Consider the following 15550-nt stretch of genomic DNA (forward strand, 5'->3'; position numbering starts at 1 on the left):
CATGAACTTGCATAAATGGCGAGGCAATCATCCTCAGTTGTCTACCACTTCTGGATGCAACTACGACTTTGCAGACTGTGATAACAAAACTTTAGGTGTCACGTGGGACCATACTAATGACTGTTTTTGTTTTAAGGTGTCCATAACTTCAACGGATGTTCATACTAAACGAACAGTTCTATCCACAATAGCCAAGTTGTTTGACCCTCTGGGCCTCCTTGGTCCTGTGATTTCACTAGCGAAAATCTTTCTACAAAAATTATGGCTTCTGAATCTTCAATGGGATGATCAGCTTCCTCCTGAAAATCATAGTGAATGGGAGAAGTTTTCAACCGAGTTACAGTGCATTAACAACATCAAGGTGAGCAGATGTATTCTTCCATTTTCCGACGTCGAAGCTATAGAGCTTCATGGTTTCAGCGACGCTTCTGAAGCTGCCTTTGGAGCTGTGGTGTACTGCAAATCCCAAACACCTGCTGGTGAGGTTGTTGTCAAGATGGTGGCCAGTAAATCCAGAGTGGCTCCACTGAAGAAGCTCACGATCCCGAGATTGGAGCTCTGTGCTGCTGGTGAAATTGATGCAGCGTATCCAGTCGGCTCTTCGACTGAAAGTGTCCAATATCTATTACTGGAGCGATAGTATGATTGTGCTGTCATGGATTAAAAAAGAGACGTCCCAGTTAAAAACCTTCGTGGCAAACCGTGTAGCCACACTTCAAGACCTTTCGTGTCAGGAGCAGTGGAGACATGTTTCATCAGGTGATAATCCAGCTGATCTTATCAGTCGTGGTGTAAATCCGTCCAAAATGCTCAAGAGTAACTTGTGGTGGGAAGGCCCTGCCTTTCTAAAAGACAGTGAGTATCCGTGCAGAGAAATCTCTGACTCTGTGATAAAGGACGATGTAGACTGTGAACTCAAAAAAGTTGACTGTGAAAGTGTTTTAGTTACTACATTGAACAATTCATGTGTTACTGATATTCTTAATTGTAGTAATAGTTATACTAAAATATTGCATGTAATAAGTTATGTTTTCAGATTTCTCCACAACTTGAGAAGTCCAACTGAAAGGAGACTGGGTCCCTTGACAAAACAGAGGAAATTAGGAAGGCTGAAACCTTCATAATAAAGGAAATCCAGAGTAGGGAATTTTCAGAAGAGTTAAGGTGTTTAAATAAAAATAAACCTGTTCTTGGCAAAAGTATGTCATCGGATGAAAGATTTAATATTATTATGGATTGATGAAAATTGTACAACTTTAGATTCTGTTTCACCATTATGGTAATGTGATAGAACTGCTGTTTTATGGAAATTATTCTGTTATAGCAATTTTGTGAAATTTTTATATATTAACTGCTAAACTGCTTCATAGTATTGCATAAGAAATTGTGATTTAAATTAATGCAGCTATTTATATCAAACTCATGTGAAAATTGAATATGAGATTAATATCTGTTAGTAATATATAGAAAAAAAATATTTGTTTTGTTATGCATATTACTTACTTTATTAAATATTTTCTATTCTCTAGCTTTATCCAAGTGGAAGGTAGAAAAAGATAATGTAAAAATCAATGAGTTAGTGCTCCTTAAGGATAAAAACCTACCCCCTCAAAATTGGGCATTAGGTAGAATAATTTAATGTTATCTGGGTGAAGATAAAAGGGTCAGAGTTGTAAAAGTTAAAACTCAATCTGGAGTTTATAAAAGAGCCATTTCAAAAATTTGTATTTTACCTATTGATGTGTAATCTTATATTAGTGTTCTTTATTGTGTGATTAATGTTATTACCTTGTAATGTGTAGTGTTTAAAATCTGAATTTGTGTGTTTTTATTCAGCATTGTGCATTGAATTGTGATATTTCATAGTTTTTCCTTGTGTGTGTGTGTTGACAACATTATGTCAAGGCGGGCGGTATGTTCCGACCTGTCACTGTGCTGCCCTCTTGTGGCAAAGGGAAAAATACTTCAGTGTATCGTGTAGCGTTAGCGAGTGTGTGTGCGGTAGCAGGGCAGCTCCTGCTAAGCAATGATGACCAGAATAAAGGGAAAAAGAGTCCAAATTTATTCTTGTGTTGTGATTTTTTAATAATGTGAGAGCTATCGACATAAATTTAGTGCCTGTGTAATCAATAAAGAAGAAAAAAAAAATTAATAAGTTTATATATGTAGGTGTATGATCAATGAAATTGCATATGTAACAAACATATGTTATTTCTATTCAGGGCCATAAAAAAAAGATTTGAATGTAGCAAATTAAAATAATTTTGCACTCTACCAGAACTATAATCTGTAATTTAAATGAAGATGGCCTTGAGAATATATCTGCTTTTCAAAATTATTGAGGAGCAAAATATATCTTATCGGTCTGACATTTTACACACTAATTTCTTTTTAAAACAAGATTGTAAATCAACCTTGGTTATGCACATGAATTGTTAACATTTGCATCATTTTTTTTCTATTTAATAAATTTATTTAATACAAAAAAACAATAGCAGTCCATATCTTAAAATATGTGATTCACTTATCACCTTTTATTTTTTTGCCTTCATTTCCTTAGAATAATGTTTATCTATATGGTCTGCCTAAGAAAATGTTTCATTGCATAAACAACAAACAAGAGGATTTTCATCAATGTGAATGCTGCAATAATGACAATTTAATAAACACATATGAGAATATGGCTTTTTACATTTATCGCAAACATAACATTTTTTCTTTGAATGAATATGATAATGCTCGATCAGATCACTTTTTTTAATAAATGCTTCATTATATTTATCACATCCTTTATATGGGCATGATAATGCCTAATTAAATAAATTCTTTTAATAAATGATTTGATGCACATATCACATGGGAAAGGTTTCGATTTCCCTTTGAAATGTATGAAATAATGTCTATCCAATGTACATTTCTGAGAAAAATGCTCTGCTGCATACATCATACATATACAAACCTGCATCATATTTTATTTATGCAGATTTTTCTGCAATATGAATCAAAAAATTTCTATCAATGAAAACTTCTGATTAAAAGCTTTTTGCACACTTCGCATATAAAAGATTTCTCATTTGTATGAATACAGTAATGTTTGTCTAATTCAAAACTTTGGAAAAATGTCTTTCCACATACATCACATGTAAAAGGCCTATCATTTGTGTGCCTCAGATAATGAGCTTTTAAACCCTGCTTTTGAGAAAATCCGAAATCACATAAATCACATTTAAAAAAACCTTTGTGCTTTTATAAATGATATGATGCTTATTTAAGCCTTTTTATATAAATTACAAACAAAAGATTTCTCACAAATATGTTTTTTTCATAAATGATACAATAAATGTTTTTTCAAAACGCAATTATTGGAAAATATTTTGTGGCATAGATTACATGCAAATTTATTTTTATCACACTTTATATGGTAGGTTTGCATCATGAGCTACTGTTTTAAAGCTTCATAAAACATATGGAAAAGTAAAAATACTTTTGAATAAAATTTATAAAATCCCTTATTTGTATGAAAGTAAGTGATATTAATTACCTAGACTTAATTCATATCTAATATTTTTCTTTGATGCCATATAAGAAGAAGTAATTCATGGTTTATATATGATTCCAGAAAAACTATTTTCATTTCCAGGAGATTGGGAGGAGAGTACATTTCATTCCTTCCATGAATTCATTCTTCATGTAGAGACACTAAACCTAGAAGGAAAATACTATATTCAGATTCATTCCAAGTATTTCTATATGCTTTAATAGTTTCTACATTAGTAAAAGACAATCAAGTGAACACTGCTTACATATCAGTGAGAAAGCAGAAGCCAGTTTATAAAATAATCTGTCACTTCTTTTTATACATATAAATGGGATCCTTATAATGTAATAATTATCTGTTATATAAAAAAATACATAAATTTGTTTTAATTTGTAAAAATAATCTGAAAAATTATAGTTTGAAAAACTAGAAGCCACTCAGCGCACTTTTTATTATTTTTCATATTGAATAATATATTTTCCTAAACAGGTATAATATCACAAATTTGCAAAATTTCCTAAAGAAAAATAAAATACTAGCTTTGCATTTTTCCATGCTATTTTTTTGAAACATTTATAATTTCGCATTTACAGTAGTGTAACAAAACAAAAAGAAAACAGTTTTAAAAAATTATGAATTTTCTACTGAAGAGGAATTTTTCAAAACTACCGAACTCTCTTCACAATTCTTTAGTTTTATTTCCCCCTGAATTCAACTATATTGATGTATAAGTTTTACAATATGAAACTGAAACATCTGTCTATGTTATGCAGTGGTGGTCAGAATTGTGAACACTTTTGAAAATTTTTATGTTTTTTTTGCATTCTTACATAAAAATGTAATGTTTCACAAAATGTAAACTCTTATATCTCATTTTAAAGAGAATTTAATGCAAATTTCAATACAAATAGCAAATTTCAAATATTTATAAAACAAAAAAAGTTGAGTGGCAATAATTATCAAGATACATTAGATGCTGATGACTGCAGTGAGTTATCAGTACTTAGTAGGGTAGCCTTTATTTTTTATTACAGCTTCAAGCTGATGATTCAGTGAGCTGATGAGAGTTTTAAGCTCTTTCTTCGTTATTGCATTATGCCAGGAAACAATTATAGCCTCAAATAATTCTTTTTTATTTCAGGAACACTTCATATGCATAAAAGTCTTCAAACAGTGCTATAAGTTAATAATTTTGAGGTCAGGACTGTTTCTTGGCCATGGGAACAACTCAGTGCTCTTTGTACTAAACCACTCTTTCGATAATTTTACTGAGTGGCAGGGAACTGAATTCTGCTGAAAAATAAATGATGTGTTGTTGGGAAAGAGATCACTAAATGGTGTAAGTTTTGGTTCTAGAATAGTGTCAGTGTATTTTGTCCCATCAATAACATGAAGGAAACCAATACCATCTGCTGATGTGCATGGCCAAATCATAACACTAAATGAGTCCTTCATCATTGCCTGAATGCAGTCAGCATGTAGCTATTAGCCTATTCTATGTTTTAAATATTTTCGTCATCACTACTAAATAACAAAATCTTTGTTTCATCACTCCGTATAACTTGTGACCACTGATCATTTGTCCAATTAATGCGTTCCTTTGCCCACTGTATCTTTTTATACACTGCTGTAAATCGATATAAGGATTTTTTCATTGAATTCTACCTTTTAGTCCAACATCTATTAATCTTCTCCTGATTATTATTTAACTGACATAAATACCAGCATCATTCAATTGACTTCTGATGGCTGTTGATGACATTCTTCTATCTTGAAAACATAGTCTTTTTATTATTCTGTCATCAACATATGTGGTGCACCTTTTTCAGCCATTTCCTGCTTTGTTTTTTATTGAATTTGTCTCCTAATATCATAAATAAAACTTTTGGATTCCAATGTCGTCACTGAACAACCCAGCTGTCTTGCAATTTCAGCATAGAAAAGACCACATTCATGTAACACAATAATCTTAGTTCTCTTTCTAGGTGCATAATCTATTCTTTTATTTGATGTCTTTGCTTCTTGACTAAATATTAAAAATATTTGATATATTAAAAGTTTAATAAAATTTCTAATTTGCATTTTGATTACATAAAAAACAATTTTCCTTCTACAATAATGACTTTTTCCAACTTTAAACATGATGTCAGCATCTGCCTAGCAGTTATTAACATTTGATTGGTTCTCAAAACAAGAATAGTGATTTGTCAGGAAAGTTCAAAATTACAATCGACTTCATCATTGTGTTTGTTATTCAGATTAAAGTAAGAATAACTTTTTTGTATTGCAAATATTTGAATTTTACTTTTTATATTGAAATCAGCATTAAGTTCTCTTTAAAATGATATGCAAGAGTTTCCATTTTGTGAAATGTAACATTTTCTATAAGCATACAAAGTTAAAAAACAATGATTTTCAAAAGTGTCCACAATTTTGATCACCACTGTAATAACAACTTTAAAAGGTGGAAATTTAATCTTCATGGCATCCTTTTAAGAAAAAAAAATTAATTAAAAACAATGCTTGTTGAAATATTGAGATTACTTTTTAATATTCATAATGATAGTATTCAATGTGATTAATTTTCAGAAATCTATTAGAATTTGTTATTTTTTTATGTTAAGAGATAAGCAGAACATAGATTAACTTTTTTTCTCAATCTGAAAACTTTTCAAATACAATAATTTATTTATGATATTTAATTTTATAAAATCTGTTTTTATAAATATCATTTTTTACATATACTGAATAAACCTATAATGGTTCTTTTAGTTCAAAAAGTTCTTCAAAAATATATCCTAAGCAATATTTTTCTCATAATTACCATAACTAGACATTTTAAGCACCTGAAAAATAAAGATGAAAGAAATAGATATAAACAACAACAATAACAAAAGAACCTTCCTATTTGCTATTTATTATCTTTAATGTTTTAGTTTCAAACTTTATGTGATTTCCAAAGATATCAAATATGTGTTTTCAATAGCACTATACCTTTTAAATTTTATAAATTTTTAATAGAAAATATTTGCATCTTTTTTTGCAGTTATATACAAAGATATTTAAAAGAGTTTCAACAAATTTCAAGGTACGTCAGATGTAATAACAAATCGTTTCACTTGTGTGAGTGGGTTAAAGTTCATGAATAAAAAATAAATAAATATTGGTATGGTTTAAACAAATTTTTCATTTTTCAGTATTGATTAGCACATTCAGTCACTTTTAAATCAGAATAAATGCAGATTTTTTTTTCCAAAAATCTACTATGAACACATATAGATTCCTGTAAATGTTAGAACAATTTTTAAATTATCCTTGATTTCTTCTCAAGGATGCATTATTTTTACTATTATATTAAATTAGATTATTCCAGGCATCAATATGCAATTTTTGGAATATTACATTTTCTAATTACTATTACCAATATAAAAAACTGATTAAAATACAAAGCTCTTGAGGACAGACTTTGTAAATCTAGATTGTGGTCACATGACATGTGGCTAGCTTCTTTTCTAGAAAATTAGTCCACCAATAAAAATAGGCTTCAGTGGTATCCTCTAATGATACAATATAGCAACCAAATATATATACATATAACACTGTGTTTCCAATAAATATTGAACCTGAACTTTTAATCAAAGCCAAGACTTCTAATTGTAGAAGCAGTAAAAAATTATACAGATGGCAAAATGTCATATTTTGAAGCTTCTTGTATTATGAATGTCATATTTAGAAGTGATGTTTCTGGTATTAATGATTTTACTATAAAAGTAAAACAAAAGCAAAATTATCTGTTATTTTTTACATGATAATCACTGGCAACAAATGAGCAACAATAAATTACACAATATTAAAATCTATAGAGATGAAGTTTGAGTTGAGTAAATATGTCTGCTTTAAAAGTATATATCTACCGAGAATTAGCATCTAATGATGAAGTTTATGTTTTCTGAAAATTGTTTGGCAATTGCATGATTGCATAAGGGTTTCATTAATTTATTAGAAAGAGAAGCTAATCTTCTGGAAAAATTCTTTGTCTAATTTTTTTTTCTTTTGGAAATTTGGTATTTATTTTTTATGAAGACTGCTGTATTGTATTTTTAAGTATTCAAATTTGAAAACAAAGTGGCTATTCCTAACAATGTATTAAAAAAAATATTATATTGGCTCTAAACTATAAATAAAGATAGATATAAAAATCCAAATCTTTTAAAAAATGCTTCAAGATTTTTTTTTTTTTTTACTAAACATCTTCCATAATAAACAGAACTAGTTAATCTAGGATTTCTAAAAAATTTATAAACAAAAGGGTTAATTTTATAAAGATATTTTTAAAGATTCTATTGTGATAATTGTCTTCATAAACAAAAAACATAATTAGAAGTAAGGCTGATTTCATATAAGTTGAAATGGAAGCAGTAACAAAAGCAAAATACAGTAACCAAAGGCCCGAAAAAATATTAAACCAGAACATCAAAGTTATACATATTTGAATCACAACATTTTTGTCTTTTTAAAGATTTATTTTGAATAACATCATATTAAAACTGGAAGTGTCCCCAAATGTTTTACTTATTATATTTTTGGCAATTAATAATAAATATTTTGTATAAAAGAAGTTTAATTGAAAGGAAGTTATTAATTTAAACTTTTAATTTTCCCCCCCCCATTATTACAGATATAAATAGTTGTAGGTTTAAAAAATGATTTACAGAGTAAAATTCAATCGAAAATTGATAATTACTGTTGGAAAAAAAAGCTAAGATAAACATAATGAAACACTAACAATTTCATAAAAATGCCTAAAAAATAAAAGCAAGAAACAAACATTCATAATAAGTTGTAATCACAGAGAACTTTAAAATCATCTGTTATGGAACTGTTCGGAGAAAAAAACCACCATTCTGTGATATCAATATAGACAGCTATGCACTATACGTTAAATCTCACAAAATAATTAACCTAAGATTTCTTATTGGCTGAAAACTCTGGAGCTGGTTCAATCATTCGTATGAATTAACAATGATAATCCGTTCACATTCCGAACCAATCATTTATCTAATTCAACATTATTGTAGTAGTTCTGGTGAAAGCAGGAAACTACCGATGTGGAGAGTTTGTTTACGGTTTTTTAATCAAAATTTCTTGATATAACACCAACAATATTTCAGTCGGTTAAATTAACTAAATTAAAGACAATCTCAATGATGAACGCTTAATATTACAGAAACTAACTGACAAATTAGAAGAAAAATAAAAAAACGGCAACTACGAAGCAGTTATAAATCTGGAAAGAATCTTACAAAACTATATTATCTAGAAGTTGATTTATAGATATTATATGACATATTAATTCGTTTGCCTCATTGTTTCATCAATATATATATATATAATCTGCACATTTTTTTTCAACTGTTGCAATCTGTATAAAATTGACAAAAAGAAAAAAGAAATCTGTTTTGTGTTATTTAATTTTACTTGGTAAAGGTAATATTTTATATATTTTTAATTTAAGTATATCTATTGAAATGTGAAAATGATTTTAATATTGAAAATGTGATATTCCTTGTCTATGATTTGATGTTCTGGGAGAAGCATGCAGCTTCATGCCAACATTTAAATTTTACACAAAATGGGCTGGGAATGCAATAACTAAAATCTATATAAAATTTTTAAACTAATAATATTAATTTAATCTATATAAAATTTTTAAACTAATAATATTAATTTAATCTATATAAAATTTTTAAACTAAAAAAAAAACATTTTAAAATGCTACAATTAAGACATTTGTCTGAACAACTAAATCCTGAAACTATCCAGATCATTATATGTATTTGAACTGTACATTGTTTCTCTTTTATCCATCTCATACATAATGTAATAGGATTGCATAAATGTAGTTTTGAAGAAGTTTAATTATTGACTTATATTTATGTAATAATTTCTTTTTTTCAGTTTGAATATTTCAGAATTTAACCAAATAAATTATGATCATGATGATACAATTTGATATCTATAATTATATTATGAAATATATTTAGGAATGATGCAGAAATATTTACTAAATAATTTCACTTATTGGAAAATACATATTGGAGCTAACAAAAGAATTTCAGTGTATTGCTCTAAGTCTTAAATTGTTTGTATTAAAATTCTGTAGTTTTAATTCTTTCTTTATTTTTCCCCTTTTTATTGGGAGGGAAGTCGCATAAAGGATGTATTTTCTTCTATAGAATACAAAATTTTAAATCTATTATATATATATATATATATATATATATATATATATATATATATATAAGAAGGAAAAATATTATGTTTAAACAAAATTTTATATATATATATAAATTTTACTTAAACTTAATATTTTTCCTTCTTATATATATATAAGAAGGAAAAATTTTATGCTTAAGCAAAATTTTATATATATATATAAATTTTACTTAAACTTAATATTTTTCCTTCTTATTTTTTTACTGTAATAAATCCTGAAACTGCTGGCAGTAAAAAGTAAAAGATCTCTGTAAAAATATATTAAAATATGCTATGTATTTTATTTTGGAAAAAAAAATTAAATTTTATTGACTGTAATATGTTTTTAGAAAATTACAATTTTTACCCCACTTGTTTTTCCAAATATTTTTTTATAAAATAAATCAAACTCAAAATTAACAATCTGTTATAATTGGTATATATTTCAAAATAAGATATACTTGTCACATATATTGTTTGCTGTGACTTAGTTTATATTTGATTCATCTTTTTTGTTCAATCTTTTCTCACGTGTTTAGTTGCATTTAATGATTTTTTAAAATAGTTTCAATTCAGCAAAACACAAAACTTTTCTCTACTGTGCAATCATTTTTGAAAAAAACTCGAAATAATATTGTGTCTAGGTGATCGAAGAAGCCAGAAGTAGGGGCCAAATATTTATTTGTAATCAGCTAGAAATAATTACTGGTTTTCAGCGACTGTTATAAAATGAACCCAAAGCAGCTGTCACTTAGCAGTGGCATTTAGAAAGTAAGGGAAGCGATGTGCTTACAGAATTTTCTGTTAAAGGTTCAAAAGTTTCAATAATAATCTGCTTTGGTCTCTAAATATATAGACCACTACTGAGGAGAAGCTGTAAACTGGAGACCCTGTGTATGTTTTTTCATTATTCATTTGATTTTATTTCAGTCAAAACTTATTTGAAATTGTGTTTGAACCAGATTAATTTTTATTGATTGGTTGATTTTTCATCTAGAAATCTTCATCTTTTACTAGCTGAGTAATTTTCAATTATTTTGTTGAGATGATAAAATTTTAACTGAGAGTACTTTTATGACACTTTGTTCTGATGCAAAATAAAATAAGAGCAGTAGCACTTTTTTTTTACTTTCAATCTTTGATTGAAAAAAATACCCTTAATCGGAGATCATTATACAAGATAAAAATACTTTTATTTTTGTATTATCTTGTGTTTTGCTTTTTTTTTTTTTTGTATCATTTATGATCAGTTGACCTCATAGATCCTTTTAAGTATAGAGTATTTGAAAGAAAAATTGTTTTTATGATTAAAAAAAACAGCATATCAACTAACAATTAGTCTTTGGAGGCTAGTGATTTGTATTATATATATATATATATATATATATATATACATACACATGAAGTCCACTGCATGACATGCTTAAATTCTATTTCTCACAACTGTTGAAATTCTCCACACTAAGATGAATATTTTACAAGAAAATTCAATTTTTAAGGTTAGTATATAATTGAGTTCAGGTAAACTGAATAGTTTAGAGGGAGATATTAGTTCTATTAATTTTCCAAGACAGCAAGTTGTGCAGTGGGGTATCTCATATAGATTTAGAAATTTTTTGCAATGAATTTAGCTAGGAAATTATGCTTTATTCCAAACATTTTAAGTTACTAGTTGCAGTATATAAAGCATCAACTAAAAATCTTTCATTATGTTGATTATAATCAAGGAAACTTGATAACTTAGGAAGATATGGATTGTGTGATTACACCAAAATAAATGGTTCTGCATATGATCATGATGAATTTCATCAATAATTGATATGCTTGCTTGAAATTTAATTTTTAATATAAATAATTGTCATTCTGTATAATGAAACTGAATTTTATGGAACTTTTCTGCTTTTATAAACCATACAAGCATCAAGTCATTCATGAATGATGGGGTTGCTTGTATTCTATTATATTGAGTTATCACTGATTTAATGCTAGTGCTGTCTTGCAGTGGTTATTTATGCTTAATTTTGTAGTATTAAGCAGGCATGTTTGAAGCTGATTGGACTCAATAAAGGAAATCGGTTTATCGAAAAATTCGAAATATGGAAAATCTAAATCTAAACATGAATCCTATAAGAGAAAACAACAATTTTTAAATTAAAAATGGCCATAAGGATTTATTTTTTATTATTTAACAGTTTTATTTGTATAGAGAAGGAACAGAAAGTCATTTTAATAGTTGAAGTGATAATTTAAAATTTTAAAAATAATATTTTCAAAGAACGTTAGTAATTTAATGAACAGTAATTCATATCTAGCATATTCATAGTTTATTTTAATTGATATATTTTTTAATTGCTTTTTTGGCGGGATGGAATACATTATACAATAATGAAAACCTTGAATCAGGGCCTTAAAAGATAATTCATTAAGACTACAAGATGTGAAATATTTAACTAAAGGAAACAATGCAGAAATAAAAATGATTTAGTTTTGATTATTACTTAGCAAGTGGGAAATTGAAAGGATGACAGAAAAAAAATGAATTAGCATCGAATTAGAATTAAAGCATTTGAATTAGCCAGATTCCATTATATCTGCTTCTGCAACATTACATTTTAAAATATGAAAATATTCTATCGGTTGTTTAAATTTTACCTATTTATTATTTCTTTCAGTCATTGAACAATAAAAAATGTCTTTAATATGAGTATTTTCAACTGAATGTTATAAAAAAAATTTCTAATTTTGTTGAATTGACAAGTAAAAATATTTAAATACAATTGTTTTTTTTAAATTGAAGTAAATTAAAAAGAAAAAATGGGAATAGTTCTGATTAAAATATATTTTAAGAACTTTTTTTTTTTTTTTTTTCGATGGTCAAAACTTGTAATTCGTATTTTATAATGTGAAATTATGTACTATTTATTAATATTTACGAAGATTCTAAAATGGATATATTTTTCTTTCTTTTTAGGTTTATCTGTCCTTTTCAATACAGGATGTAGAATTGGTAGTATTAAAAAAAAAAAAAAATGAGTAAAACTTCTCTTTGAAATTCAAACTGGGAAAATCAGTTATGAAGCAACTGTATGTTCGTAAGATTTTTGTACGCAAGAGAATTGTACTATGCTATATGGATTGATCGAAATTAGTGCCCATGACTAATTTTGCAAAGCTTAAACTCAGTGATTTGGTCTTTTAAAAATCTGTATGCGATATTTGTATTAAGCTGTATGGATGTGATCGCGTCCAATGACTAATTTTGGCAAAATTAAACTGAGTGATCTGGCGTTTAAAAAGAATCATTACAATTAGTAGTATTGGTTATAAAATGAGCATTCATAATCCTCGTGATACGAGTGAAAATTCCTTTGTTTGTGAACTCTGTGGTAGATCATTTACCCATGAAGATAGATTGACCAGACATCAGCGTAATCACGTGCAAGAGAATGACTTCTCGTGTGATGTGTGCAAGAAAACATTTCCTCATATGTGGAAGCTCAAGAGGCATTATCTTGCGCATACAAATAAGTCACAATTCACATGTAATGTGTGCAGCAAAGCTTTCTTCTGTGGATCCCTATTAGCTAGGCATTATCTTTCTCATACAGGTGAAAGACCTTTCGCATGCGACTTATGCGGAAAGTGCTTTTATGATCAACATCTTCTACGCAAACATAAATTATCGCACATGCCTGAAAAACCATACAAGTGTCACTTATGTGAAAGGTCATTTCGCGATAAATTTTATTTAGATTCACATGTTCGAACGCATACATTTGGGAAAAGTTTTGTATGTCAGGAGTGTGGAAAGGCCTTTTATGAAAATAGGACCTTGAAAAGACATCAGCAATCACACACAGGCCGTAAAACTTTTAAATGCGATGCTTGCGGAAAGTTTTTTACTTTGAAAAGTAATTTGCAAAGGCATTACAATACCCACACAAACACAAAACCTTTCATATGCGATGTGTGTGATAAGTCATTCCTTGTTGCGAGCAATTTACATAGACATTATAGGATTCACACTAAGGAAGAACCATTCGTGTGTGATGTGTGCGGGAAGACATTTGTTGATTCGAGTAATTTACGGTGCCATTATCGTACACATACAAATGAAAAACCGTACGAGTGTGATGTATGCAGAAAAACATTTTCTCGTAAAAGCAATTTAAATAGACATCGCCTTACTCACGACAACATTAAACCTTACAAATGCGATATGTGTGATAAGGCATATTCTGCAAATGCTGATTTGAAAAAACATAAAATTCTGCATAGAGATGAGAAGCTTGTTAAATGTGATGCTGTGTCCTGATCACCAAGATTTGAAATAGACATTGTTTCATTTATTTCAAAGAAATTTCCGTGTATGCAAGAAATCAATAAAAAGCACTTTGCACTAGCTTTCATGATTTTTTTTATTTCTTTGCCATAGGACACTAATTACTTGGAAAAAACCCATTAATACAATAGCAAACTAGTATTATTATGTGCTTTAAAAAAATTCTTTTATTAAAATAATTTTTTTATGCTTCCTAAATGTGATAGGTAAATAGGTTTTTGTTCACATAGTGTTTTGCAAACACTATTATTTATATGAGAAACTCTAACTTCAAATATATATTATTTATAGTTTATTTCTTAGAACGCTATAAAATGTTTCGAATTGTTAGATAATTGATATCAGTATTTTCAGTGTTTCCATAAATGTACTAAAAATAAATCTATCTAGAAAGCTTAAATAAAATTTTAATTTTTTACAATTTACGTTTTTAAAAATTTTATTGATATGTTAAAATTTAATTATGTTTTAATAATTCTTTTTGATAGTGGATACTGGAAATTTGTTAGTCTTGAATTTCTTTTAATCTCTAATGTCTTCAATAAGGAGATGGATTCTAATTTTTTTTAAAATTTAATATACGTACATTTTACATATACCTATTTTTTAAAACTTCTTTAAACACCAGAAATTCCACGAAACTAATACCATAAGTTTTGCTGAGAAAAAAAAACCCGACCAAATGTTATCCATTTAGCTCAAAGCAATTTTATTTTACTCACAGACACACATAATTCAAAAATAAATCTATACTTATATAAAGCTCAATGTGTGTGTTGGCGCTCTACAGGCCGACCGTTTGACCTACAGCTACCAAATTTGGTACATGTATATCTTGGAGGTCGGGAATGTGCACCTAGGGTGACTTCTTTTGAATTTTATTTAGAATTCTAACTATTAATTAAAAACTAACTTTCCCGCCAAAAAAATCTTTTCATTTTCCCCACCCCCAAATGAGTAAGGCTTCAGTTTTTTTTCTACGCTAATGAGGGTAGGCTTAATATTTTCCGGTCGATTATTTCAAATGATTCTGTTTATTAATTAATCGATCTTTCAGATCCATTCTGAAGTACTTTTGAATTAAAATAAAACAGAATAAAGGAAATTAAAACTTTCTAATCCGCATAGCGTTATCCCAACTGGCGTAGAAAAGTTCACGCATTTGCGTTACCGTAACTGGCGTTGAAAATTCACGCATGCGCATTGTGTTCTGATTGTTGACAACTGTTATCAACGGATGGGGACTTGATTTAAATTATTTTTAGGTTAGTTGTATGCTTTTGTAATGAAATTGTATTTATGTTAGTTATATATTTTTTGTATATGCTTATAGTTTTAAGTGCATCGTTTTTTAAATAGTTTTTTAAACTGTTTTCAATGGATTATTTTAAACGATTCGTTTTATTTTCGTAGTG

At 28.1% G+C, this 15550-nt stretch overlaps 1 protein-coding gene across 2 annotated transcripts; it reads left to right on the plus strand.

The window, feature by feature from the left end:
- The first annotated feature begins 8637 nt into the window (after positions 1-8637).
- Positions 8638-14161, plus strand: LOC129988050 (gastrula zinc finger protein XlCGF17.1-like). 2 transcript variants are annotated; one of them, XM_056096147.1, is made up of 2 exons: positions 8638-9025; positions 12765-14161. In XM_056096147.1, the coding sequence occupies exon 2, from the start codon at positions 13122-13124 to the stop codon at positions 14106-14108; it is 987 nt and encodes a 328-aa protein (XP_055952122.1). In that variant the 5' UTR covers positions 8638-9025; positions 12765-13121; the 3' UTR covers positions 14109-14161. The 2 variants fall into 2 exon arrangements, with proteins under 2 accessions (XP_055952122.1, XP_055952123.1); XM_056096148.1 differs by having other exon boundaries at positions 8638-9019.
- Positions 14162-15550: the final 1389 nt, after the last annotated feature.

This window comes from Argiope bruennichi, chromosome 10 (genome assembly GCF_947563725.1).
Source record: "Argiope bruennichi chromosome 10, qqArgBrue1.1, whole genome shotgun sequence".
In the NCBI taxonomy this organism is placed as follows: Eukaryota; Metazoa; Arthropoda; class Arachnida; order Araneae; family Araneidae; genus Argiope; species Argiope bruennichi.

Coding starts and splice junctions, on each gene's coding strand:
- LOC129988050 (XM_056096147.1), top strand. CDS start 13,122: ATGAGCATTCATAATCCTCGTGATACGAGTGAAAATTCCTTTGTTTGT.